At 45.5% G+C, this 24,525-nt stretch overlaps 2 protein-coding genes across 5 annotated transcripts in view; one reads left to right on the forward strand and one right to left on the reverse strand.

The window, feature by feature from the left end:
• Positions 1-6,256: 6,256 nt before the first annotated feature.
• Positions 6,257-18,561, reverse strand: LOC133381574 (zinc finger protein 260-like). 4 transcript variants are annotated; one of them, XM_061620865.1, is made up of 6 exons: positions 17,836-18,561; positions 11,620-12,147; positions 11,346-11,427; positions 11,009-11,091; positions 9,318-9,444; positions 6,257-8,214 (listed from the first exon to the last, which is right to left on the reverse strand). In XM_061620865.1, exons 2-6 carry the CDS (start codon positions 12,034-12,036, stop codon positions 6,485-6,487), a joined length of 2,439 nt encoding a protein of 812 aa, XP_061476849.1. In that variant the 5' UTR covers positions 12,037-12,147; positions 17,836-18,561; the 3' UTR covers positions 6,257-6,484. The 4 variants fall into 4 exon arrangements, with proteins under 4 accessions (XP_061476849.1, XP_061476850.1, XP_061476851.1 ...); XM_061620866.1 differs by lacking the exon at positions 17,836-18,561 and adding an exon at positions 16,729-16,815; XM_061620867.1 differs by lacking the exon at positions 17,836-18,561 and adding an exon at positions 16,411-16,471.
• Positions 18,246-24,525, forward strand: part of LOC133381633 (zinc finger protein 420-like) — a 42,602-nt gene continuing 36,322 nt past the window's right edge. The window contains exons 1-5 of the mRNA XM_061620981.1: positions 18,246-18,473; positions 22,361-22,875; positions 23,066-23,147; positions 23,688-23,770; positions 24,331-24,457. Of these exons, the coding sequence (XP_061476965.1) occupies positions 18,464-18,473; positions 22,361-22,875; positions 23,066-23,147; positions 23,688-23,770; positions 24,331-24,457 (817 nt within the window). The 5' untranslated portion in view covers positions 18,246-18,463. The remainder of the gene's footprint in view (positions 18,474-22,360; positions 22,876-23,065; positions 23,148-23,687; positions 23,771-24,330; positions 24,458-24,525) is intronic.

Consider the following 24,525-nt stretch of genomic DNA (forward strand, 5'->3'; position numbering starts at 1 on the left):
GAATGGCAGGAGTCAGAATCAGAGGAACCAGATGCACACGTAGTAACTAAAGATGTAGAAATTATGGCTACAGGAGTAACTAATAAAGCTGTTCAAGAGACTATGCAATGGGCTCCTCCACAAGCACAGGCAATAGCAGATTGTTTAGGATCCCTAAATAAAGAGATCGTTTAGGCTTGATGGATGCAGGCAGACGCAATCTTCCTGTTGCGCTGCAGCCAACTCAGAAGGGACAGGAAGGGGGGAGGCATGAGTTTCAGGCACCTCCGCAGCCAGAAGCAGCAGAGTTGGGGATTGTTGTGTCTGAGCAGGATCGTGCGGGAGGGGGGCAGCCTGCTCTCCAGCCAGTTCCCATGAGTAACGCCCTTTCCGAGGAGCCGAGCGCACCGCCCCCAGTTGATGCAGAGGACTTGTGGGGGGAAGCTTCAGAGTCAGTGCCAGCTCCTCCTTTACCAAGCAGTTCCCAGGAGGATTCCAGTGTGGCACCGCCCCCTGACCTCCGGCCTGTTGCTCGGGAGCAGGTGTCTTCAGATGAACTGTTGGATGCGCGTCCCCTGTCTCCTCGTTCCTGTCGCCGCGAGAAACACATGCTGCAGAGCATGTCTTGAGTATGGTTAGGGACTCTAGTGAGTTAGCGTAGGGTTTCCTATGAAGCGCAATGCCTTTGATGTATCCATTACTCTAATAAAACGAGATTTACTTGCACACGCACTCCAGCCTCATTCTTTCGGCTCTGGACGGGACACTACCCTACAGTTGATGCCCATGATTTAGTTCAAGCAGCTAGGTGCTCTGCTCCCGAAGCAGACGGCCTATATTGAGGCAGCTATTTGAATGGCAAATGTAGCGCCTGTGCGTGACTGGATTAAAGTTGTGATTAAAGCTTTCTTTCCTCAATTGTATATAAGTCAAGGTATAGGAGAGAGCCCAGAAGTTAATGTAATTTTAAAAAACCCTTTTTGCTCGGCACCCAAATGGGCTGAGATGGTCAAATGCAGTATAACGTCTGGGAATTCATTGAGGCAGTGTATACTGGTTTAAACTCCCCGATTAGATTAGGCATGGGGAGGGTAGATCCACAAAGGACTAATTGGTTATTGTTGCCACCCTGCTAATCTTGGAGCTCTTTTGGGAGACAGATGAAATCATGCGAAAGGGCGTTGCTGTCCAAATGCGAGCTCAACTTGAGCCAATTCAGTCAGTCACTTATTCTAATCAAGGTCCCTGTTCTTCGGTTGTGTCTAATCTGTCTGGGGGACCTCTAGGAAGGGGGAACGACCATCCTTTCCCTGCCCTTGATTCAATTAGAATATGTCCCACATCTCCTGCTCAAAACCAGGAAATGGATGCATTTACTTGAACATAAAGAAGTAAACTTGTATTACAGCAGTCTTGTTGCTATGTGCCTTCATGTTGATTATGACTTATGGCGACTTTATGAATCAGTGACCTCCAATAGCATCTGTCATGAACCACCCTGTTTAGATCTTGTAAATTCAGGTCTGTGGCTTCCTTTATGGAATCAATCCATTTCTTGTTTGGCCTTCCTCTTTTTCTACTCCTTTCTGTTTTTCCCAGCATTATGGTCTTTTCTAGTGAATCATGTCTTCTCATGATGTGTCCTTTTCAGCTGTGGCCCCCAAGCTTTGGAACTCCCTACCCCAAGAAGCCCGCTCTGCTCCCTCCCTGATGGTTTTCAGATTTTTGAAAACCATCTTGTTCGAGAGCCTTTGGGAAGGACTGAAGGTAGAGCCAGAACTGATTTTAGCCTTCTATTTTAATTTTACCTCTTTAGTCCCTTCACTACCACTCCCCTATATATATGTGTGTGTATATATAGCATTTTATGTATTTTAATAGTATTTTATGTATTCTAATATAATGTTTTTGTGATCTTTATTGTGTATTTTATTATGTATGTGTTTGATTTTATTGTAAGCCGTCCTGAGTGCCCTATTATAGGGTAGCGGGATAGAAATATTTTAAATAAATAAATAAATGTGTATATTCAGCAATAAATGATTACAGATGCTTATCTTTGGGTGCTCTTGGGGCCTCACCTGGATTAATGAACTTACTGCCTCTAACCCATGAATTGGCAGTCACCCTGGAACAGGAGTAGGTACCCTGTGACAGACCACCCCCGTCCTCAAGTGCCTCCCACTTCTGTTTTGAATCAGAGGGCACCATGACAGAAGTCCATAATCAGATCTGGTACTTGCTTAGAAACATGATTGAGGATATGAATCAATTTCATCAAAACCCCATGTCTTTCTTAATGAATCCTTTGACTAGAACGGAGGCACAGGCACAGGCTTCTATAGCCGCCAGTCACCATCTTCTTAAAGCACTTACAGCTCCTGCACAGACCTGCTCTGGTGGACAAGATGCGAGTCCTGCAGGGCGTTCAGAATTGACCACGGAGAGGCGCCGGCCCTTCTGCTCCATCAAAGATGGCGGGAAAGTGAATGCCTGATCTTAAATGGGTGGTACTTAGGTCTTCATTGCTCACCATCTTTCAGAACTAGGACGGAAGCATTTCCACATTTCTGTGACTTCTCCCCTGGGTGAGTTCTCTGATAAGTGAGCTGCATCTTCTTACTGAAGCTTCTTCTACACTAAAAGTGTTAAATGTAGTTCCCCTCCTTTGTGAATCCCTTGGTGACAACAGAGGTTCCTGCTTCTTTTGAGGCTATTTCCATGCCCCAAACACTTTTATGCAGTGGACGCTGATCCACTAGGTCTACTGGAACGCTACCCTACCAAGTGAAATTTCAAGCAAAATATTGCAGTTTCCCCCAAAATCTGAAAGTCACACACTTTCCTTCCGTGAGTAAACTCATATGCTTCCATTTGAACTTGGAGAGACTCCTGGAGGTATAATCTCTAGTTTTCTAGCCAGTCAGCTCTCTGCACCATTCAGCCAATCCCAGCCTGAAAGTATTGCTATGGCCTTCACATTCGTCTTCATGTTAAAAAATGGCTTTTTACTAATAGTGCTGCAGACTTCTTACGCCTAATAATTTCAGTTCCCCCTTCCTTGCCATGATGGCAATCTAGCCAATCAGGACACAGGAATTAGCATACAGCCAGAGTACAAGATTAGTAGGGCATCAGCCACGGTAAACCTATTAGATCAGTTGGCCTACCAGAATCACACACATTTTCTGCGCATGTTCATAGCTGTTCTCTTGAAGGCCGCGCCTACACAGCTAGACCCAGGACTATGTTTGCTCCCTGAGCAGCCTTGCTGTTTGGCTGGCTTTCTCTGATGCGGCTTTTTGTGTGAATGTGCACCACTAGACACAATGTGAGTCTCTTGTTTGCAAAACTTTTTTTTTTTTTTACTCACACCATTTTTGGTTTTTGGATGGGGCATGGGGGACTGGGAGGCCTTACGTTATTTTTAATGTGTTTGCCAATCCTGTGGCAGTTTAACCTTCTTCAAAGCTGATGGAACTAAAAACTCTTATCTTAGAGGAAAAAGGGGGCTTTCTTCAAAGGGACTTGTGTTTCTTTTTGGCCGGCAATGGGTGTTGTGGAATCATCTTCTTAAATACAAACACAGGTTCCTCATTGATAAGGCAGTTGTACTCTGTGCATGCTCATGCCACTTGTGTCTGAGGGATATAATTCATAATCAAGCCTGCACATTTTCCTTCTCAGAAAGCCAGTTAGCACAAAACTTGCCTTTACACAGTTTTTTTTTTTTAACCCACCCCACCAGACAATCTCTAGACTGGTTCTTTTTGTTGTCTTGCTAAAATTGCACTACAATCTAATTTACTGGGTGGTTGTGAATATAAAAGACTATAAAATACTTTGGCAAATTTAAATCACTATTACAAATCGTAGGGGGTGGAGGGGATGGTTCAAATGAGAATTCAGTGTGCAGAACCGGTATGTAATGTGGGGGCATGGACAGCACTCAGCTTGCATACTCCAACCAGGTAAGCCTGTCCCAGCAGACAGCCACACATTGGGTTCGCTGAGGACCTACCTGCAAAGTCCAGTCTTTGTAGGCCTGCATATCGTCGTGTCCCAGATTATTTTTTCTTTAATTTTGGTTGGAATATTTTCACGACTCCAAATCTCGACACACACACACTCACCCTTCCCTGAATTCAAAAATGCGGGCAGGAAGGCTGGAGGTAGACTTTTTATTATTATTAATTTATCAGTGTTACATTAATATCTCTTCCACCTTTCCTCAAAGAAGCTCAAGGTGGCATTCATGGGTCTCCCTATCTCCATGTTATCCTCACAACAATCCTGTGAGGTAGGTTAGGCTGAGAGACAGCGATTGATTGTAGGCCACATAGTAAACTTTGTAGCCAAGTGGTAATTTTAACCTGGTCTCCCAGATCCTAGTCTGCTTCATATCCTTTCACTTTATTCCACGTTCTGGAAAGAGGTAGAAGTGAGTAAGCTGGAGCTGGGAATACTCTTTCTTCCATAGGTCTGGAACTTTATTCGGGTCCTTGTTAACAGTCCTGTGTGGCATGTTTAAAGCTAACCAGTTCAGATTACAATCCTGTATGTACTTAAAAGCAGTAGTGTAGTGACAAATTCAGAAGTGTAGGGTCCCTTCATGATAGTCATGCCATGTCCCCTCACAGCCATGCCCCCTTGCTCACTTCCTTGCTTTCCGTGATCATCTCCACACTCCTCAGTTCTTATTATTTGATTTATATCCCATCCTTCCTCCCAGCAGGAGACCAGGGCGGCAAACAAAAGCACTAAAACATATTAAAAAGCAATTCCAACACAGCTTGCAAACTGGGATAAGGTCTCAATTTAAAAGGCTTGTTGAAAGAGGAAGTTCTTCCCACATTCAACTTCTCCCACAACAACAGATGTCCCAAGGAGCCAATCAGCACAAAAGGGGAGTGTTTTAGCTACTGAGAAGAGTCTTCTCAGTGGCTGACTCACCTCCTTTCACTCTGATTGGCTCCAGTCAGCAGGAAAAGACAAGGAACCATGTCAGAAGACTCTTCTCAGTGGCCAACACACTCCCCTTTCATGCTGATTGGCTCATAGGATCCTGAAGACATAGGGACCCTCCTGGGACCCTGCTCCCAAAAAAGTAAAGGGTTTAAGACCCCCTGAGACCCTGGACCACTACACCCCTGCTTAAAAGGGAATCATCTCTATGAAAATCAGTGGGGCTTACTGTAATGTTCCTGTAAGTTAAGCATCTGTAAATATGGTTAGTGCGGGTCTATTAGGTGATGTATGGTAATTGACTGAGAGAGAAAGGGGGAGTACATGGGTGAGAAGCTGAAGTATGCTGGATGATGATTGGCTGAGTGGCTGGCTGGCTGAAGGTATAAATTGAGGTTGGGGAGTGATGAAGGAGAGAGAGTCAGAGAGAGGGTCGGTTAGAGAGTTGGTTGGAAAGAGGTTGTTGAGTTGGTTGGCAGAGTTCTGAGGGAAGTTTGGATTGGATTTGGCTGATATTTAAAGAGGATATATATGAACAGAAATATAAAGAGTGACTATATATGAAACCATACGCTTGTGAAACATTCCTAAAGTAATCTTGTTATTTCTTGTTATTAGTAAATAAATACTTATTTGGTTTACCAAAGGCCTGATCCTTGGCTGGGGAATATACAGACCAGAAGGGAGGGCAAGGTAATTACCAAGGCTGAACAGAAACAGTATCTAATGGTGGCAGCGGTGAAGGGAGAAATTGTAAGTCAAGTATCCAGAGCAACCCAGAGTTGTATGCTTTTATATAAAGATACGAGGGGGTTGGGAACAGCATAAGCACTCAGTCACAAAAGTAACCAGCTAGAGAGAGACTCAGGCAAAGTCTCTGGGAGTATTGGTTACAGGACGTCACTGGTGGTGCTGCCTAGCAGTGGGATCTAGTGAGATCTGTGCTAGAGCGGAGTGAGAAACCATATAAAGGACGGTCCTGACTGGTGGTGTCCGTGGTGGTGCCTAGTGTAAGGCAGTAGCCACAAGCAGGTGGGAACCTGACAGGGAGAACCAGGGAAGGACGTCACACTTACCTCTGAGAAATGAAATGTTATTGCAGCATAAACCCATGCTAGAAATTGTGACAGCAATTCTGAACCAAGGTGAGACACTTGGGTGGTAAGAATGTATACAACTGTAATGTTCGAGTGTTCACTGTTTCTTTGCAAAGGTAGAGGATAGGGGGAGAACAAGAGCAGGGAGAGGCCACACTACCTTTGCCCTAGCAGTAATAATAAATTTAATAATAATAATAAATTTTATTTCTGAGTCGCCTATCTGGCCGAATCAACAATGAACAAACAGTGACAGGAGGAAGCCCTTCTGAAGCAAAGTGAGACACCTTTCAGTTTGGTTAGATGCTGAGTATTTGTACAACTGCTATGCTTAAGTGTCCACAGTAAATTTGCAAAAGGGAACGATGGGAAGAAAGCCAGAACTTGGCCACACCTCCTTGACCTCCTAGCAGCCTTGTGAGCTCTAGAAACCACCAGCACTTTTATGGTTTTTCTCCTACATGAATTCTTTGATGGGAAGTGAGATAATCCTTCCGACTAAAGCTGTTTCCACATTCCAAGCACTGATATGGCATCTCCCCTGTATGAATTCTTTGATGGGAAGTAAGATAATCCTTCCGACTAAAGCTCTTTCCACATTCCAAGCACTGATACGGCATCTCCCCTGTATGAATTCTTTGATGGGAAGTGAGACCATCCTTCCGACTAAAGCTCTTTCCACATTCCAAGCACTGATATGGTTTCTTCTCATTGTGAATTCTTTGATGGGAAGTGAGATAGTAACTCTGATTGAAGCTCTTTCCACATTCCAAACATTCATACGGCTTCTCCCCTGTATGAATTCTTTGATGGACAGTGAGACCATCCTTCCGACTAAAGCTCTTTCCACATTCCAAGCACTGATATGGTTTCCTCCCATTGTGAATTATTTGATGGACAGTGAGATAGTAACGCTGATTGAAGCTCTTTCCACATTCCAAGCATTCATACGGCTTCTCCCCTGTATGAATTCTTTGATGGACAGTGAGACCATCCTTCCGACTAAAGCTCTTTCCACATTCCAAACACTGATATGGTTTCCACCCATTGTGAATTCTTTGATGGGAAGTGAGATAATCCTTCCGACTAAAACTCTTTCCACATTCCAAGCACTGATACGGCATCTCCCCTGTATGAATTCTTTGATGGGAAGTGAGACAATCCTTCCGACTAAAGCTCTTTCCACATTCCAAACACTGATATGGTTTCTTCTCATTGTGAATTCTTTGATGGGATGTGAGATAGTAACTCTGATTGAAGCTCTTTCCACATTCCAAGCATTTATACGGCTTCTCCCCTGTATGAATTCTTTGATGGACAGTGAGACAATCCTTCCGACTAAAGCTCTTTCCACATTCTAAGCACTGATATGGTTTCCTCCCATTGTGAATTCTTTGATGGACAGTGAGATGGTGGCTCCGCCTGAATCTCTTTTGACATTCTGAGCATTGGTATGGTTTCTCCCCTGAATGAATTCTTTGATGGACAGTGAGATGGTTGCTTCGACTAAAGCTCTTTCCACATTCCAAGCATTTATATGGTTTTCCCCCTGTATGATTTTTTTGATGAACAGTTAGATGGTCGCTCCAACTGAAGCTCTTTCCACATTCTAAGCACTGATATGTTTTCTTCCCTGTGTACATTCTTTGATGAGAAGTGCGACGTTTCTTCCAGCTGAAGCTCTTTCCACATTCTATGCACTGATGTGGTTTATCCCCGCTGTGAATTCTTTCATGGAAAGTAAAAGTGGAGCTGCCTTGGAAGCTCTTTCCACATTCCAAGCATTGATAGGCTTTCTCTCCACTGTGAGTTCTTCGATGGGAAGTGAGATGAAACCTGTACCTGAAGCTCTTTCCACATTCCAAGCATTTATAAAGTTTCTCCTCTGTGTGAATTCTTTGATGAGAAGTGAGACATTCTTTGCAAGTGAGGATCTTTCCACATTCAAAGCACTGGTGTAGTTTCTCCCCTATATGAATTATTTGATGGGAAGTGAGATTTCTCTTGCAGCTGAAACTCTTTCCACATACCAAACACTGGTTTCCCCTGGTGTGAATTCTTTGATCAGAGCTCTGATTGAAACTCTGTTCACATTCTAAATATTTATATGGCTTCTCCACTGTGTGGATTTTGTCATTGTCTCCCATATTCTTGGTATCCAATTTGCCACCCTCTGTAATGAAGACAGAAACTGATTAAAGCCTTAGGAGGAAATGAAACCCCAAATCATTGGAACATTCATTGAAAGCTATGATAAAGGAACAACTAACTGAAGGGGTTTAGCACACAATCTAACTCGCATTTACACTGGGCTGAGGGCAGTTGGATGTGGTGGATCTCCATCTGAGCTGACTGTGTCCCAGGCTATGCCAGCATAAGTTCTTCAGCCCAGCTTAGCCGCGACTCAGCCAGCCTAGCCTGGCTCAGTCAAGACTGGTGTAAGTGAAGCTGGCATAAGAGGCATAGGGGCATTCCAGGGGAGGGGCTGAGATGAGAGGTCTTAGGTCATATCCAATTCGTGTTCGGAGAGCTCCTGCCGGTCCCAATTCAGGTAAAAGTTACCCTGGGGAAAAGGTTGGTCTAAGAAAATAAATATAGTAGAACTCACCGGCGAGAGCTTACTCCACTGGAGGGGTATTGGGGGGAGCAAACTTTTACTTTATGATCCCTGCACACAGCTCCCAGTGAAGTCAAATATCAAAATGTTTATTTTTGTTGCTGGAGGAGGGAGGACTAGGTTTCTTAATAAGACAATCTAACTTAGCTAGCTACACGTTACCTACTTGAACAAGAGTCTTGGATTTGTGACCATGTGGAGTACCTTACATGATTTGGAAGGACAGCATCTATGGACTTGTGATCGGATGTTTCCAGGAAGGCAAAAGCCTCACATGTTTATGGCAATCTGAGAATGGAAAACCCGCCTCTTTTCTGAGATAGATTGTTGTTTAGCCCAGTCATGAAATTCACTCCATTTTTTTTATCGGTGGTCTCTTTGGCCAACCAAAAAACGAGCGAGGTCCCTTCCACTTCCGTAACAAGTCTGAAACTTACATTTCAAAAGGCCTGGGCCGTTCAGACCAGTCTGGTTAGAAGACCATACTGGAGGATGGGTATTGAGAGACAAAACAGTGGATAGCTGTCCATTGAAGGTTAACTACAGAATCCCAAATGCTGTAGGTGGTGCTGTTAAGCCAGATCATATTGTTGGGGTTCTCCACATACATAAATAACCAAATTTCACCACAGATATTATCGTCAGCCAGGGAGACTTACCAAGAGAGACGACAACCGCACAATTCTCCTCTGTGACTTGCTTATGCAGAGCTCTCTGGTCAGGATCCAGCAGGGCCCACTCCTCCTCTGTGAAATGCACGGCCACATCCTCAAAGGACACGGGACCCTAAGAAAAAGGAGACATTTCCTCCTCATAGATAGAATAAAGATTATCTACTACTAGTAATCTGTTTTGATGCAATTGTTTTATGATGTTATTTTAATAATGGATGTTTATATTTTAATCTTTTCGTAACTGTTTTTTTGTACTTAGTGAACTTATTTATTTATTAATTAAACTGATATCCCACTCTTCTTCTCAAAAGGAGAACAGAAGTTATTAAAAAAATCTTAAAAACAAACATCTTAAAAACAATTCCAATACAGATGCAGATTGGATAAAGGTCTCTACTTAAAAAGGCTTGATGGAGGAGGAAAGTATTTAGTAGGTTCTGAAAGATAACAGAGATGGCGTCTGTCTAATATTTAAGGGAAGGGAATTCCATAGGGTGGGTGCCACTACATTAAAGATCTGTTTCCTATGCTATGCGGAACGGACCTCCTGATAAGATGGTATCTGCAGGAGGCCCACACCTGCAGAGCGCAGTGATCAACTGGGAAGACAACCTTTCAGATAAATTGCTTAGAAACCTATTTTGGCATTAAGTGGCATATACTAATACTAATACTAATACTAATACTAATAATAGCAGCAGCTACTTCCTAAACGGTAGTTAAGGGGAGTTTACTGGTCATTATTCTCAGGATGTAAACCTTCTTGAATGGCATTCACAGCCTTTCTTAAAGACAGCTTTGACTGAAGCAAAGCAAAGGAGATAATTCGTTCAGGCTCATGGAAATGAGCAGGGCATAGAGGCACTCTGGCTACCCCCAGCCTCTTCCCCCCCCCCACTGATTCATCCCCCTACCTGGGAGGAAAGATGGGATAAAGTTGACAATGAGGACATTGAACTTGTCAAGGATTATCAATACCTTGTCACAGACATTAACCAAAAGGGAGACAATAGTCAAGAAATCAGAAGGCGGCTAGGACTGGGGAGCGCAGCTGTGAGAGAACTAGAAAAGATCCTCAAATGCAAAGATGAATCACTGAACACTAAAGTCAAGATCATTCAGACCATGGCATTCCCAATCTCTACGTATGGATGTGAAAGATGGACAGTGAAAAAGGCAAATACGAGAAAAATCAACTCATTTGAAATGTGGTGTCAGAGGAGAGCTTTGCGCATACCATGGACTGCGAAAAAGACAAACAATTGGGTGTTAGAACAAATTAAACCAGAACTATCACTAGAAACTAAAATGATGAAATGGAGGTTATCATACTTTGGACACATCATGAGAAGACCTGATTCACTAGAAAAGACAATAATGCTGGGAAAAACAGAAGGGAGTAGAAAAAGAGGAAGGCCAAACAAGAGATGGATTGATTCCATAAAGGAAGCCACAGACCTGAACTTAAAGACCTGAACAGGGTGGTTCACGACAGATGCTGTTGGAGGTCACTGATTCATAGGGTCGCCATAAGTTGTAATAGACTTGAAGGCACATTTATTTATTTATTTCCATTTATAGACCGCTTATTATCTGAAAGATCTCACAGTGGTTTACCACCTGCATCCACATCTCTCTCTCTCTCTCTCTGTTTCTCTCTCTCTCTCTCATAATACCTGATCCAGTGCCACAGAAGCTGCTTCCCCTCGACCACAAAGAAGAGACGGCTGAAGAGGTCTTGCTGGCATCATTTCATCACCTGCGAGAGACAAAAGTGGAGGGAAGCCATTAGCACATGCTTGCCTCAGATGCATGAATCAACGATGCAAGCACCTTAGAAAAAGTCTTATCTGTTCAGTGTTTGTACCCATTTTATAGTTCAGTTGTGTGAAAATGCATTTCTCCTTTAGGCCCTCTGAAGTGTCTTCCCCACAAAAAATTAAAGGAGCAGATGGATTTATTCCATAATTGACAGAGGGAGTCCAAACTGAGATGCATCCCATTCATCCTTACCCAGTGGCCTCTCTCTAGTGTCCGACGGAGTCCTCTCTGCCTCAGGGACATCAATGACCATCTTTGCAAACAGATCCTTTCCCTGAAATGAGGAATCCAAACAAGGAATGGAGGGAAGGATCAGAGAAGGAAGGACAGAAGCAAAAACCTGAGCGTTATCAGCTCTCTCTCCTTGAATGTTTTCCACATAAGGCTGGGAAATCAGCAGAGAATTTTGGGATACCCTCCCTCACATCCGGAGCCCCTTGGAACTATCCCAATGAAACCCTCTCACCTGCTGCTCTGCCTGCTTCATGTCCTCTGCCCAGCTCAAGAGGAAACCTTCGGCTAGGGCCACTGCCTGGGAACTGGTCTCCGCTCCACATTCCCTCACCCAGCTCTCCATCTCCGGTGGAAGGACAGCCAGGAACTGCTCCAGGACCACCAAGTCCAGAATCTGATTTTTCGTACGTCTTTCTGGCTTCAGCCATTGACGGCAGAGATGGTGAAGTTGGCTGCAAACCTCTCGGGGCCCTCGGGACTCCTGGTAGTGGAAATGCCTAAACTGCTGGCTCTCCACATCTGAGCTGAGGGTGTCCTCCTCACCCAGGAGCTTCTGCATGGTTCTTTCCCAGAAGCCCCCACTGGTCCCAGCCTGGGTGATATGGGGACCTCTTCCTGTTTCAGGGACAGCCGAGTCTTCCTCCTCCATCTATAATCTGTGTGCTACAGGAGCCTCCAACAGGACCAAAGGAACTCCTTCGTCTCCTGCCGATTTCTGTCTCAAGCCTAAGGCTGTCCTAATCAGAGGGGCTACCAAGTCCTGCAAAGCCAAGACATTGTTCCGTTAGAGCAGCCTTTCCCAACCAGTGTGCCTCCAGATGTTGTTGGACCACAATTCCCATCTTTCCTGACCATTGGCAATGCTGGCTGAGGCTGATGGGAGTTGTGGTCCAACAACATCTGGAGGCACACTGGCTGGGAAAGGCTATGTTAGAGAATTATTACACGATCAGGACAGGAAAACGTGTGGATGAGTCTGGTTAGCAACAAGGTACTCTTCAAGTACATGAAAGGTTGTCACATAGAGGAGGGCCAGGATCTCTTCTCAATAGTCCCAGAGTGCAGGACACGGAATAATGGGCACAAGTTGCAGGAAGCCAGATTTCGACTGGACATCAGGAAAAACTTCCTAACTGTTAGAGCCATATGACAATGGCACCAATGACCTAGAGAGGTAGTGGGCTCTCCGACACTGGAGGTATTCAAGAGGCAGCTGGACAGCCATCTGTCGGGAATGCTTTGATTTGGATTCCTGCATTGAGCAGGGGGTTGGACTTGATGGCCTTCTAGGCCCCTTCCAACTCTACTATTCTATGATTCTATGAGGTCTTCTCCAGGAAGGGACGCCTGTTGAATGCTGATTAAAAAATGGAAATGGACTGCCTTCAAGTTGATCCCGACTTATGGGCGACCCTATGAATAGGGATTTCATGGTGAGTGGTATTCAGAGGGGGTTTACCATTGCCTCCCTCTGAGGCTAGTCCACCCCAGCTGGCTCTCCTTCCCACTCTGCTGTACCAGCTGTGTATGTTGCATTTTATTGGACTTCAAAGTGTAATACAGTGATATACAACATAAGGAAGAAAAGAAGCAATGAAATGCTATTTAAAAACCAATAGGAATATTTAATGTGACATGCCGTGGCCCACCTGAATGTAGCTTGTGGTCCACTGGTGGTTCATGGACCCCGCTCTGGGAATCCTTGATTTAAAGACTTCGGCCTGGTTGAGGGTCAGAAGGTGCAGCATCTGCCCTCCTGGTCTGTCCCTCACCACTCATCTCCTGCCATGCTCAACCTTGAGGGTTGTGGCTCAGCGACAAGAGTCGGGCTTCCCACAGAAGGTCCCGGTGTCCATACTTGCCATCTCCAGATGGAACCGGGAGCTTCTCCTGCCTGAAATCCCAGCGAGCCACTGTTAGACAGTGTTGGCAATACTGAGCTAAATGGACCAACAGCCTGACTAGGGGTAAGGCCGCTTCCTATCTTTCTGGGTTTCCCTCTGACCCCAATCTCTTCTGCCACGGTCTCCTCAGACCTTATGTACACGAAAGTACATTGAAGTTGGGTTAAACAAAGGCTGTCACTTAGCTGAAGAAATTATAGAGCCACAAGATCAGACCTGCTTTCCCCCTCCTTCCCCTCTCCTCTCCCTTCCTCCTCCCCCCTCTTCCTTCTTCCTCCTCCCCTGCCCACTCCAGCCCTCCCTCCCTCCCCCCCCTGGTCAGTTTTACCTATCCTAAGCATGATTGCAGGGGAGTAAATCCCACTGAACTCAATAAGCATGCAAATTATCAATCCATTTTCAGCAAGCTTGCACAGGATCCCATTTCTTACCTCCCGGATTAAAAAGCAGGGAAATTCACTAATAGGCAAAAAAAACCTTGCGGTTTAAGAATGTATCTATAGCCCACAGATATTTCTATCAAACTTTAAAAAGCAGGGAAATTGGGCAGCTATAGTGAATGCACCAGGGGAGCAGGAGACCTGAACTCCTCTCTGAGATATTGAACTACCCTACAAATTTGTCAAAATGCAAACACCATTTGGGTTGGTCTTTCACAGTCCAATCCACTTCCTGTGTAGCTTGGAAGAATTTGGTAACATGTGCCTCTGAGCATATGGTGAGCGGTGGCAACACCTGCACTCAGCCCAAATAATAGAAAGAAGATATGTGCTGTGCTGATCTTGTTTTAGCAGGGAGGAACCAACATTATTAAGACAGCTGATATAGTTCAGATGGTCACTTTAAATATGTCTGATTTACTTTGCAATTTTAGTGAAGTTTCCTATAGGAAATCATTTTCTTTTGTTTCTATTTCTGCGAATATGTGAAGTACAGCAACACCTTTGAAAAATTTACACTAAAAAAACTCCAAACATAATTGTGGAATAATGGCACTGACTTCTGCAGAATGGTCTCCAGTGGACCTCAGGAGTGTCTCAATTTGCACAAGATAAAACAGTGGGAGGTGAAATATATTCTAGCAAAATTCTAGGTGTGCTGTATGTTTTTGACCGTGACCACCTTGCCTTAAATGAAGTAGTTTAAACATAGCAGGCTGAAAACATGCATCCTCATTTTTCCAATAGCTAGAGTCATTGCTGAAGTAGCAGCATATTGTAATCAGTTTGATTTTACATCAAATTGCAGTTTCAGATTCAACTGTTAATGCACTCAAAATAGAAATAGAACATAGCCAATAATTTCAAATACAAAAGGCTGTCTTCACCATCATATGACATTGACCAATGAAAAGGATTTGAAATGAATAAAAATAAATTTGACACAGATTTCTAGAATGAGCAATGAGGGAAATAAAATTTTCTAGTTTAGATTCTCTGTAGAAACATTAGTAAGACAGGAAAGAAGCAAAGTAAGAACACCAACAAACATACAAATATATAATTCTCTATCTTTGAAGTTGGCAGGTATTGCCACCACTCACCATATGCTCAGAGGCACATGTTATCAAATTCTTCCAAGCTACACAGCAGGTGGATTGGACTGTGAAAGACCAACCCAAATGGTGTTTGCATTTTGACAAATTTGTAGGGCAGTCCAATATCTCAGAGAAGAGGTCAGGTCTCCTGCTCCCCTGGTCCATTCACTATAGCTGCCCAATTTCCCTGCTTTTTAAAGGTTGGTAGAAATATCTGTGGGCTATAGGTACATGCTTAAACCGCAAGGTTTTTTGCCTATTAGTGAATCATCTTCTATTCACTCTCTGACTTGCACACAGCTTCTTTTGTTTAGATTCATTTTTAATTATTTGCTGTAAAACAAAATTAACATTTCTTCCCTGCAGCCAAGATCTGGTATACTGCCTTTGTATATGGAGGTTTTATTGCTCTCATGGCTTCTCTCACACCAACCATTTCCCGTATCCAGGCATAATTTCTTTCATCAGACTAGGCCGTTGTCCATCTGTCTTTCCCCTTCCTTTCTTTGATCATCTCCTATTTTACAGACCTGCTTGCTAGAGAAAAAACACACACCATATCTCCATCCAGCTGCTGTCCACTATTGTAGCCACATGTTGATGACTAGGACGGTTATAGTCTATGGTTTGTAAGCCCCATTTCCACCCTGTAGATGCCTGGTTCCATTAGCCCCCCCCCCCAATCCACCAAAACTGTGGGCAGAAGGCTTTGGCCTACTCCCCACCACCAGCTTAGTTCCCGTCAGACCTAAGCGAGGAGGCTGTAGATTTGGTGGTTTGTGAACTTCCGTTGCCTCTCATGGCGGTTTGGATTACTCTGTTCATCTGCGCAGTTTTCATGGGCTTGTTTAATTGCCCATTTTGATGGTGGTGGTTTATTTTTTATGCTTTGATGACATTATTTCATTGTGTGTTTTATGTTAAGTCTTACGTGTTTATACATTTGTGGCCGATTCATAGGGTCGCCATAAGTCGCAATCGACTTGAAGACATATAACAAAACATTTGTAAACTGCTTTTATACTTCTAAATCTCTTGGAAGCTGTCCTGACAATTAAGCCATGGATAAAACAAACAAACAAACAATTTATTTTGTTTTAATTTCTTTGTTTCCTTTCAGTCAAGGTCTGCTGCCTTTGTTTCCTTGGAATAAGAGACTTCCCATAGTTTGGGGGGAGTGCCTTCTATTCAGTCTCAAAAGCTGCCCTGGACATCTCAGGGGGTTGCACGTCTGAATGGGCACATGCGGGTCAGCCAGGAGTGAGAATATCACTGCCTAATTAATGGTGTGCGGGGAGGGGGGCATTAATTCCAGGTGAAGCACGGCTGAGGACTCCCTCCCACCGACAGCAACTCGGCGTGGCAGACTTACTTTACATCCGCGCCCCCACCCATCAAAAGGGGCCCTCTTGGCTTTGCAGAGAGGAGGGCGAGTGGAAGAAGATGAGCTCCCTGATTTGGATGTTGTGGGGGATCCGGGGTGGATTGGCTGAGCAGGCCCCCTATGCACCCGCCACAATCGGCACTGAGACACACCCCCCTTTATCCAAATGCACAGAATGAGGCGGGTGGGGGGACTCACCAGACTTCAGAAGGGGCCACGTGGAGGAAATAAAGGCCATTTCCCCCTCCAAGAGTGAAAGGCCAGGAAGGAAGGGAGTTTGGGGGGAGGCGCTTTGCCTCTGGGGGATCCCGCCCCAGTTCTTCTCCCCCTCCCCAAATCCCCTTCCTCCCGAGGAGCTCGCATCGCGAGGGAGGCGGAGGATCCTGCAAGGGGGGCTGTGTAGCCTGGGTGCCCCCTTGCATTGGGCTGCATGCCCTCCGATGGTGGAAGGGCAACTTGGAAGTTTGCCTGCCCCTTTTCTCCCCCCCGCATAGAGCATGCCCCATTTTTGCCCACCTTTTAATTAATTGCTCCCTCTGTCTCATGGCCAAGGAAAGAGACAAGCAAGCCAGCACTTCAGGTTCCCGTTTGCCTGCTGCACTGTGCGGGGCAGGAACATCATAAGAACATACTAACAGTCGTGCAGTGGCCAGATCAGAAGAGCAGGTGATAGCCACGCCCCCCACAGCCACGCCCCCTTCCCCACATACTCTCATCCCTCTTGCCCTCCGTGGCATCTCACACTCCATTACAACCGACGTCGGCATGAAAGGGGGAGGCTGTGTGTTAGCTAATGAGAAGAGTCTTCTCGGGCTGGCTCACCCCCTTTCACTCTGGCTGGCCCCAATCAGCACGAAAGGACAAGGACTCTTCTCCTGGCTAGCTCGCTCCCCTTTCATGCTGATTGGCTCGCATGTAGGGACCTGGCTTGGACCTGCTCCCAGGTTATGGTCTGAAGGCACATGAGAACAGCACCCTGCGGAAGCTAAGCAGGGTCAGGTCTGGTCAGTGCCTGGATGGGAGACCATCTGGGGACCATATGTAATCCACCTTGGGTTTCTCTCGTGAAAAGAAAGGTGGGATATCAATGTAATAAATAAATAATAATAATAAAAAAGTAATGGTTTTACGACCGCTTTGTCCTGCTTAAGAACATAAGAAGAGGTGGCTGGATAAGGCCAGTAGCCTAGCACCGTCGTCTTGAATTCCTGCATTGAGCAGGGGGTTGGACTTGATGGCCTTATAGGCCCCTCCCAACTCTACTATTCTATGATTCTCACACTGGCCCATGGCAAGCCTGCAAGCAGGAACTGCGGTTTCCGGCAACCGGCATTCAGAAACATGCTGCCTCCGACCAGGATGGCGGAGCCCCTGAGAGCCTTTTCCTCCATGAATTTGTCTACTCCTCTTTTGAAGCCATCCAAGTTGGTGGCCATCACTGCCTCCTGTGGGAGCGAATCCCATCGTTTCACTATGCGGTGCGTGAAGGACTTCTGACTCTTCCGACATTCAGCTTCCCTGCATGCCCACGAGCTCTAGTGGTATGAGGGAGAACGTGTTCTATCCACTTTCTCCAGGCCATGCATGATTTGATAGGCTTCTATCATGTCGCCTCTGACTCACCTTTTCTCTGAACTGAAAAGCTCCAAATGTTGCAACCTTTCTTCATAGGCAAGTCGCTCCGTCCCCTCGATCATTCTGGTTGCCCTCTTCTGAACCGTTTCCAACTCTACAATATCACGTGCAATAAATGAGGCTGTTTTGTAGTGGTTACGGTGTTGGACTAGGACCTGGGTGGCCAGGGTTCGAATCTCCACATAGCTATGGAGCTCACTGGGTGACCTTGGGCCAGTCTCAGCCTCATGAAAACCCTATTCAGAGGGTCGCCATAAGTCGGAATCGACTTGAAGGCAGTACATTTACCTTCTCCTTATCCACCCCCTCTCCCCGTTGAATAGCCGGCTTCGTTTGAGAACCTGAAGTGTCGGGAGTCTCAACTGGCCCAGGAAAGCCCAAAACTCCCATCTGTGTGTGTAGTGCAAGATTCTTCTTTGGCTCCTGCTTTGAGAAAGACGCAGAGAGAGAGGAGGAGGTGATCCCGCAGCTTGGCTGTCTATGGGTTAATACAGGGTTCCTAGAGGGGAAGGGAATTTGGGAAGGAGGAGGAGGAGAGCCAAAGCCCCTCCCTGCAAAGTCTCTTCCTGCCTGCCCTCTCACTTGGGGGCCGAAAGCGGCGCATTTGTGGATACTTATGAAATCTGGTGAGTGTCTCCCAAGCGCCCCGTTTTGCGCATCTGGGTGAAAGGGCCGCTGGGGGAGGGTGCATAGGGGATCTGCCCAGCTGATCGCTTGGGGATCCCCCACAAAACCCTAATCAGGAAGTGCCCTCCGGCGCTTGGAGAAGATCCGGTGGCTCGTCTTCCGCTCCTCCTCTCTGCAAAGGCAGGACGCCCCTTTCGATTGGGGTGGGTCGGGGGGGGGGGTGGCTGGGAGAATATAAAGGTAGGGCTGCAACGCTGAGTTAATCTCGATGGAAGGGAATCCCCAGTTGGGAGGCTGTGAAAGCTGGAAGGGAACGGAATGGGCCGGTGTGTGTGTGTTATGTGCCTTTAAGTTGGTCACGACTTATGGCGACCCTATGAATCAGTGACCTCCAAGAGCATTTGTCGTGAACCACTCTGTTCAGATCTTGTAAGTTCAAGTCTGTGGCTTCCTTTATGTTTGGCCTTCCTCTTTTTCTGCTCCCTTCTGTTTTCTAGTGAATCACGTCTTCTCATGATGTGTTCAAAGTATGATAACCTCAGTTTCATCATTTTAGCTTCTGGTTTAATTTGTTCTAACACCCAATTATTTGTCTTTTTCGCAGTCCAAGGTATGCGCAAAGCTCTCCTCCAGCACCACATTTCAAATGAGTTGATTTTTCTTTTATCCGCTTTATTCACTGTCCAACTTTCACATCCATGCATAGAGATCGGGAATGCCATGGTCTGAATGATCCTGACTTGAGTGTTCAGTGAGACATCTTTGCATTTGAGGACCTTTTCTAGTTCTCTCATAGCTGCTCTCCCTAGTCCTAGCCTCCTTCTGATTTCTTGACTATTGTCTCCCTTTTGGTTAATGACTGTGCCAAGATATTGATAATCCTTGACAAGTTCAATGTCCTCATTGTCGACTTTAAAGTTACATAAATCTTCTGTTGTCATTACTTTAGTCTTCTTGACGTTCAGATGTGAAAACTAGGGGGATGTGTTAGAGACTCTTGAGAACAACATTTCAGAACCAAAACCCTTCTGATATTATATTTTATTAACCTGGAATGGAACGGCAACTTTCGAGCAAGCAAGCCTACCAAATTCACCACTCACACATGAACTGGACGGGATTATGGCAGGAAGCTACAAAACATCCACTGAAACCTCATTCCGACACCTGTTCTGGGCTGCAATATGTACAGTACAATAAAATGGCCTGGACCACTGATTTCCCAGTGAGGCAGACCTTCCAAATTCACCAGTCGCACATGACTTTCCAGTGTAAATAGCAGATGCAGAGGTTAAAACCCCCTTGTCAGGATCCCAGTAGGGACCAGCTGCCCTGCGCCTTCAGTTTACTTTTGCAAAGCTCATCATGCCACTGGCATCTCATCCAGTTTGGCCCTCAGACTGGCAATAGCTGACCAAGGTCCCATTCTCTAGCCTTGTTACCTGAGAGCCTTTCTTCTGCCTCTACCTCCTGCGCTCTGTTCAACGAGGGGGAGTCCCTCTCGGAGGTTCCTGCCTTGAACAATTAATAAGCTTGAATTTGAAAGTCGTGATGTCAGAAACTTTTTGCAAAAGACAAACTGGTGAGACTAAGACACAAATAACTTGCCCTTCTTGGCTTAATAAAGCTTGCCGAGGGGGTATGATCGAGTGGATCCAGGGAGTGGTCAACGCATCGTTGCGGGAGGGAGTGGTTCCAGCCACCCAGACAGAGACGGTGATCTAACGGCTCCTGAAAAAGCCCATCCTGGACCCATTGGTTTGTGACAAATACCCCCCTTTTTAGGGAAGGTGATTGAGAGGGTTGTGGAGCCAGCAACTGCAAGTACTCTTGGATGGAACAGATTATCTTGGTCCATTCCAATCTGGAATCAGGCCTGGTTGTGGGACTGAATTGACCTTGGCCGCCCTGATGGATGACCTTTATCAGAAGGACAGGGGGAGTGTGACCCTGTTATTCTCACTTGATTTCTCGACGGCTTTTGATACTATTGATCATGGTATCCTTCTGGGTTGACTTGGTGAGATGGGTATCGGAAGCACTGTTTTGCAGTGGTTCCGATGCTATCGCCAAGGTCATTTTCAGAGAGTAGCATTGGGTGATTGTCTTTCGGCCCCCTGGCAGTTGTGCTGTAGGGTGCCGCAGGGTACCATCTTGTCCCCCATGCTGTTTAACATCGATATGAAGCCCTTGGGAGCAGTCATCAGGAGGTTTGGGGTGAGGTCAGCAGTATGCTGATGATACCCAGCTCTATTTCCCTGTAACATCTGAATCGGGAGAGGCCTGAACTTGGTGGTGGGCTAGATGAGGGCCAGTAAACTGAATCTGAATTGTAGCAAGACGGAGGCGCTGTGGGTTGGTGGTTCCCGAATTCAGAGAATTGGTGAGTTGCCCGCTTTGGATGGGGTCGTGCTCCCTCTAAAAGAGAAGATTCATAGTCTAAGGTGCTCTTGGATCCATCTTTGCCGCTAGAGGCCCAGATGACCTCAGTAGCTAGGAATGCCTTTTACCAGCTTCGGCTGGTAAGACAGCTGCGGCCGTTTCTGGACCTGGATAGCTTTGTTTTAATGTATTTTAAGGTCTTTTTATGATGTTTTAAAGTATTTTTAGCATTTCTGTTTGCCGCCCTGGGCTCCTGCTGGGAGGAAGGGCAGGATATAAATCAAATAATAAATATAAATTTAATAATAACTAACTAACCAGGCAGAGGTGGCGTCTGAGCCAAAACACACAACAGCACTTCTTTGAACCCAGTTTTCTGCTGTGACAGCACATCTATTTCACAGAAGGCAAACTCTTTCTTCCCCCCCACCTTCTGCCAGCTAACATGTCCCCCCCAATCTCTCTCTCTCTCTCACCTCAGTTCACCACCCATATATACCCAGTGCTGCTCCGTGGGCCTAGAAAGAGCAAGAAAGGGTATTGCTGATCACCTCAGAGGTCCCTGTGTCAGTGCTGGGATGTGTGCAGGTTATCCCCTGTTTCCCAGCGGGCAGCAACGTGGTGAATCCGGTAGGTCTGGTTCGGTAGGAAGTTGCCGTTGTGAGTTGAGTTTTGGAAAAACTTCCTATAGTTTGGAACTGCTGTCATCAAGTGATTTCCACGGAAATTTTGTGCCTTACCTAATCAGTGCCATCCACTCATGTGCAACTGGTGAATTTACTCGGTCTGGTTTGCTCAGAAGTTGCCATTCCAGGTCATTTTCTAGAAAAAAAAATGTATTATGGCCCAGTACAGCTATCTGAACATGGTTTCCATGGAGGTTTTCTGGCCTGTTGCTTTGATCCCATCTACTCATATGTGACTGATGAATTTGGTAGGTCTGGCTTGCTGGGAAGTTGCTGTTGTGGGCTGTTTTCTGTAAAAAGTATTATAGCCTGTAGCTGAGTATTGTCTGACTGGTAGCAGGATGTCAGGTAGAATATATTATTTATTATTATTTGATTTATATCCCGCCCTTCTTCCCAGCAGGAGCCCAGGGTGGCAAATATATCCAGCCCTACTTGGGAGATCCCTGGAATTGTACATCAGATCTTCTGCAGGAAACACAGCTGCTCTACCCACTGAGCCACGGACCCCCAAGATTGAGAAGGGCTGTGGCTGGGAGCTTTGGGTGAAGAAGGGCTCAACAGAAGGTGGAGAGAGGGAGGGTGTACAGCAGGGAAGAAGGGACAGATCCATAGGATAGATGCATCTTCTTACCCTCAACCAGATGGAGGTCTTTAATCCATGGCACCCCCCCCCAAAAAAAATCTGGTTTCTTTTTGAGTAAGAGCATTCACCAAACATTCATACTCAAAGACCTGGTTGCTAGCCAGACACATCCACATTTTTACCTGTCATGATAGCTTAAAAATTCCATAACAAAACAATGTCTTGGTTTTAGCACCTCTAATTGGGACTGTCTTAACCTTGAGACAGAAACTGGCAGAAGACGGTCTTGCTGCAGCCCTGTTGGAGGCTTCCCCGGAGCACAGATCAAAGATGGAAGAGGAGGAGTCAGCTGGCTCCAAAGCAGACCAAGGTCCCCATAATACCCATGCTGGCAGCAGTGAGGAATTCTGGGAAAGATCCATTCAGAAGGTCCTGGGTAAGGAGGACACCCTCAGCTCTGATGTACAGTGCCAACAGTTCAGGTATTTCCGCTATCGGGAGTCCAAGGGGCCCCGAGAGGTTTGCAGCCTATTGCACCATCTTTGCCATCGGTGGCTGAAGCCAGAAAGGCGCACAAAGGCTCAGATGCTGGACCTGGTGATCCTGGAGCAGTTCTTGGCTGTCCTTCCACAGGAGATGGAGAACTGGGTGAGGGAATGTGGAGCGGAGACCACTTCCCAGGCAGTGGCCCTGGCAGAAGGCTTCCTCCTGAGCTGGGCAGAGGACAAGAAGCAGGCAGAGCAGCAGGTGAGAGTGTTCCATTGAGATAGTCAAAATGGACAAAAAATGTGAGTGAGGGTATCCCAAAATACTTGACTAATTGCCAAACAGTTTTTGGAAAGCATCTAAGAAAGGATATCCAATTACCCTCTAGGTTTTTGCATCTGTTATTCCTCTTATAATTCTTCTCCCTATCCAATTCTTGTTGCTCTCTCAGGGAGAGGATCTGTCTGCAGAAATGGGCACCGATTTCCTTGAGGCAGAGAGGACTCCACTGGATGCCGCAAAGAAGCCACCAGGTAAGAATTAATGCAATGCATCTCAAATTGGTCTCCCTTTGTCGATTTTGAAATCAGTCCATGGGCTCCTTCAATTTTCTGTGGGGCGACAGTCCTCTCTAGCCATGTCCACCACTCCAAATTTTCACAACTTTATAAGAACCAGCACTTTGATTTGCAGCCACCAACCCAAAGCAAGGGAGAGACGTGTTTTCACACAACTAAAATATAAAACGGATACAAAAACTCAACATATAAGACTTTTTCTAAGCCCCATGCATAGTTAGACATGCATTGTATATATATATATATATATATATCTACATATTGTATTTTATGTATTTTAATTGTACTTTATGTATTTTAATTTACTGTAATGTTATGTGTTTTTATTGTGTACAATTTTATTATGTATGTGTGTGATTTTATTGTAAGTCACCCTGAGTGCCCTATTGTAGGGTAGAAGGGAGGGATAGAAATATTATAAATAAATAAATAAATTGCTGGATCTCTGAGATGACCACATGCTCCAGGCTTCCCACTTATCTTTGTCTCTTACAGGGGATGAAATCATGCCGGCAAGGCCTCCTCAGCCATCTCTTCTTTGTGGTGTAGGAGAAGAAGCTGCTGTGGCTCCGGATCAGGTAGGGGGAAGGATCGGTGGGGACAACCTGGGTGCCTCTGTCACCTGCTCACTTCCCTGGGCCTCAACAAATTTCTCCCCATCTCTTGGGTGCCTTGAAATCTGTCCTTGACAAAACACTTTGAAGGCCACTCAAGGAAGGTTTAAATCCTGAGATTAATGACCAGCCACCTCACTTTAACTTATTGTTGTTATGTGCCTTCAAGTCGATTATGACTTATGGTGACCCTATAAACAGTGACCTCCAAGAGCATCTGTCATGAACCACCCTGTTCAGATCTTGTCAGTTCAGGTCTGTGGCTTCCTTTGTGGAATCAATCCATCTCTTGTTTGGCCTTCCTCTTTTTCTACTCCCGGCTGTTTTTCCCAGCATTATTGTCTTTTCTAGTGAGTCATGTCTTCAAAGTATAAAAACCAGTTTATACAACAATTCCATTAAGACAGTAAAATAAACATCCATAATTAAAATGTGCAATGAAAAACATCACAGTAAACCAACACAGCAATTAGTAGTAATCTTTACACTGTCCACGAAAAGGATATTTTTCCTTTTTCTTGTAGGGTTCAATTTTCTTTGAGGAAGTGGCTGTGTATTTCACGGAGGAGGAATGGGCGCTGCTGGATCCTGACCAGAGAATGCTGCATAGAGACGTCATGGAGGAGAATTGTGGGATTGTGGCCTCTTTTGGTAAGGCTTCCTGGTTGATGATAATACCTGTTTTGAAATTCAGTACAGTAGGGTCCCACTTCTCAGTG

Source organism: Rhineura floridana, chromosome 3 (genome assembly GCF_030035675.1).
Source record: "Rhineura floridana isolate rRhiFlo1 chromosome 3, rRhiFlo1.hap2, whole genome shotgun sequence".
Lineage (NCBI taxonomy): Eukaryota > Metazoa > Chordata > Lepidosauria > Squamata > Rhineuridae > Rhineura > Rhineura floridana.

Excerpts from the sequence above, each read along its gene's own strand:
- LOC133381574 (XM_061620865.1), bottom strand. The coding sequence starts at position 12,036 with ATGGAGGAGGAAGACTCGGCTGTCCCTGAAACAGGAAGAGGTCCCCAT. Across the intron at positions 9,445-11,008 it reads CTTCTGTGGCACTGGATCAG|GGTCCCGTGTCCTTTGAGGA; the intron begins GTATTATGAGAG and ends CCTTTTTCTTAG. Across the intron at positions 8,215-9,317 it reads TGCGGTTGTCGTCTCTCTTG|AGGGTGGCAAATTGGATACC; the intron begins GTAAGTCTCCCT and ends TCTTCATTACAG.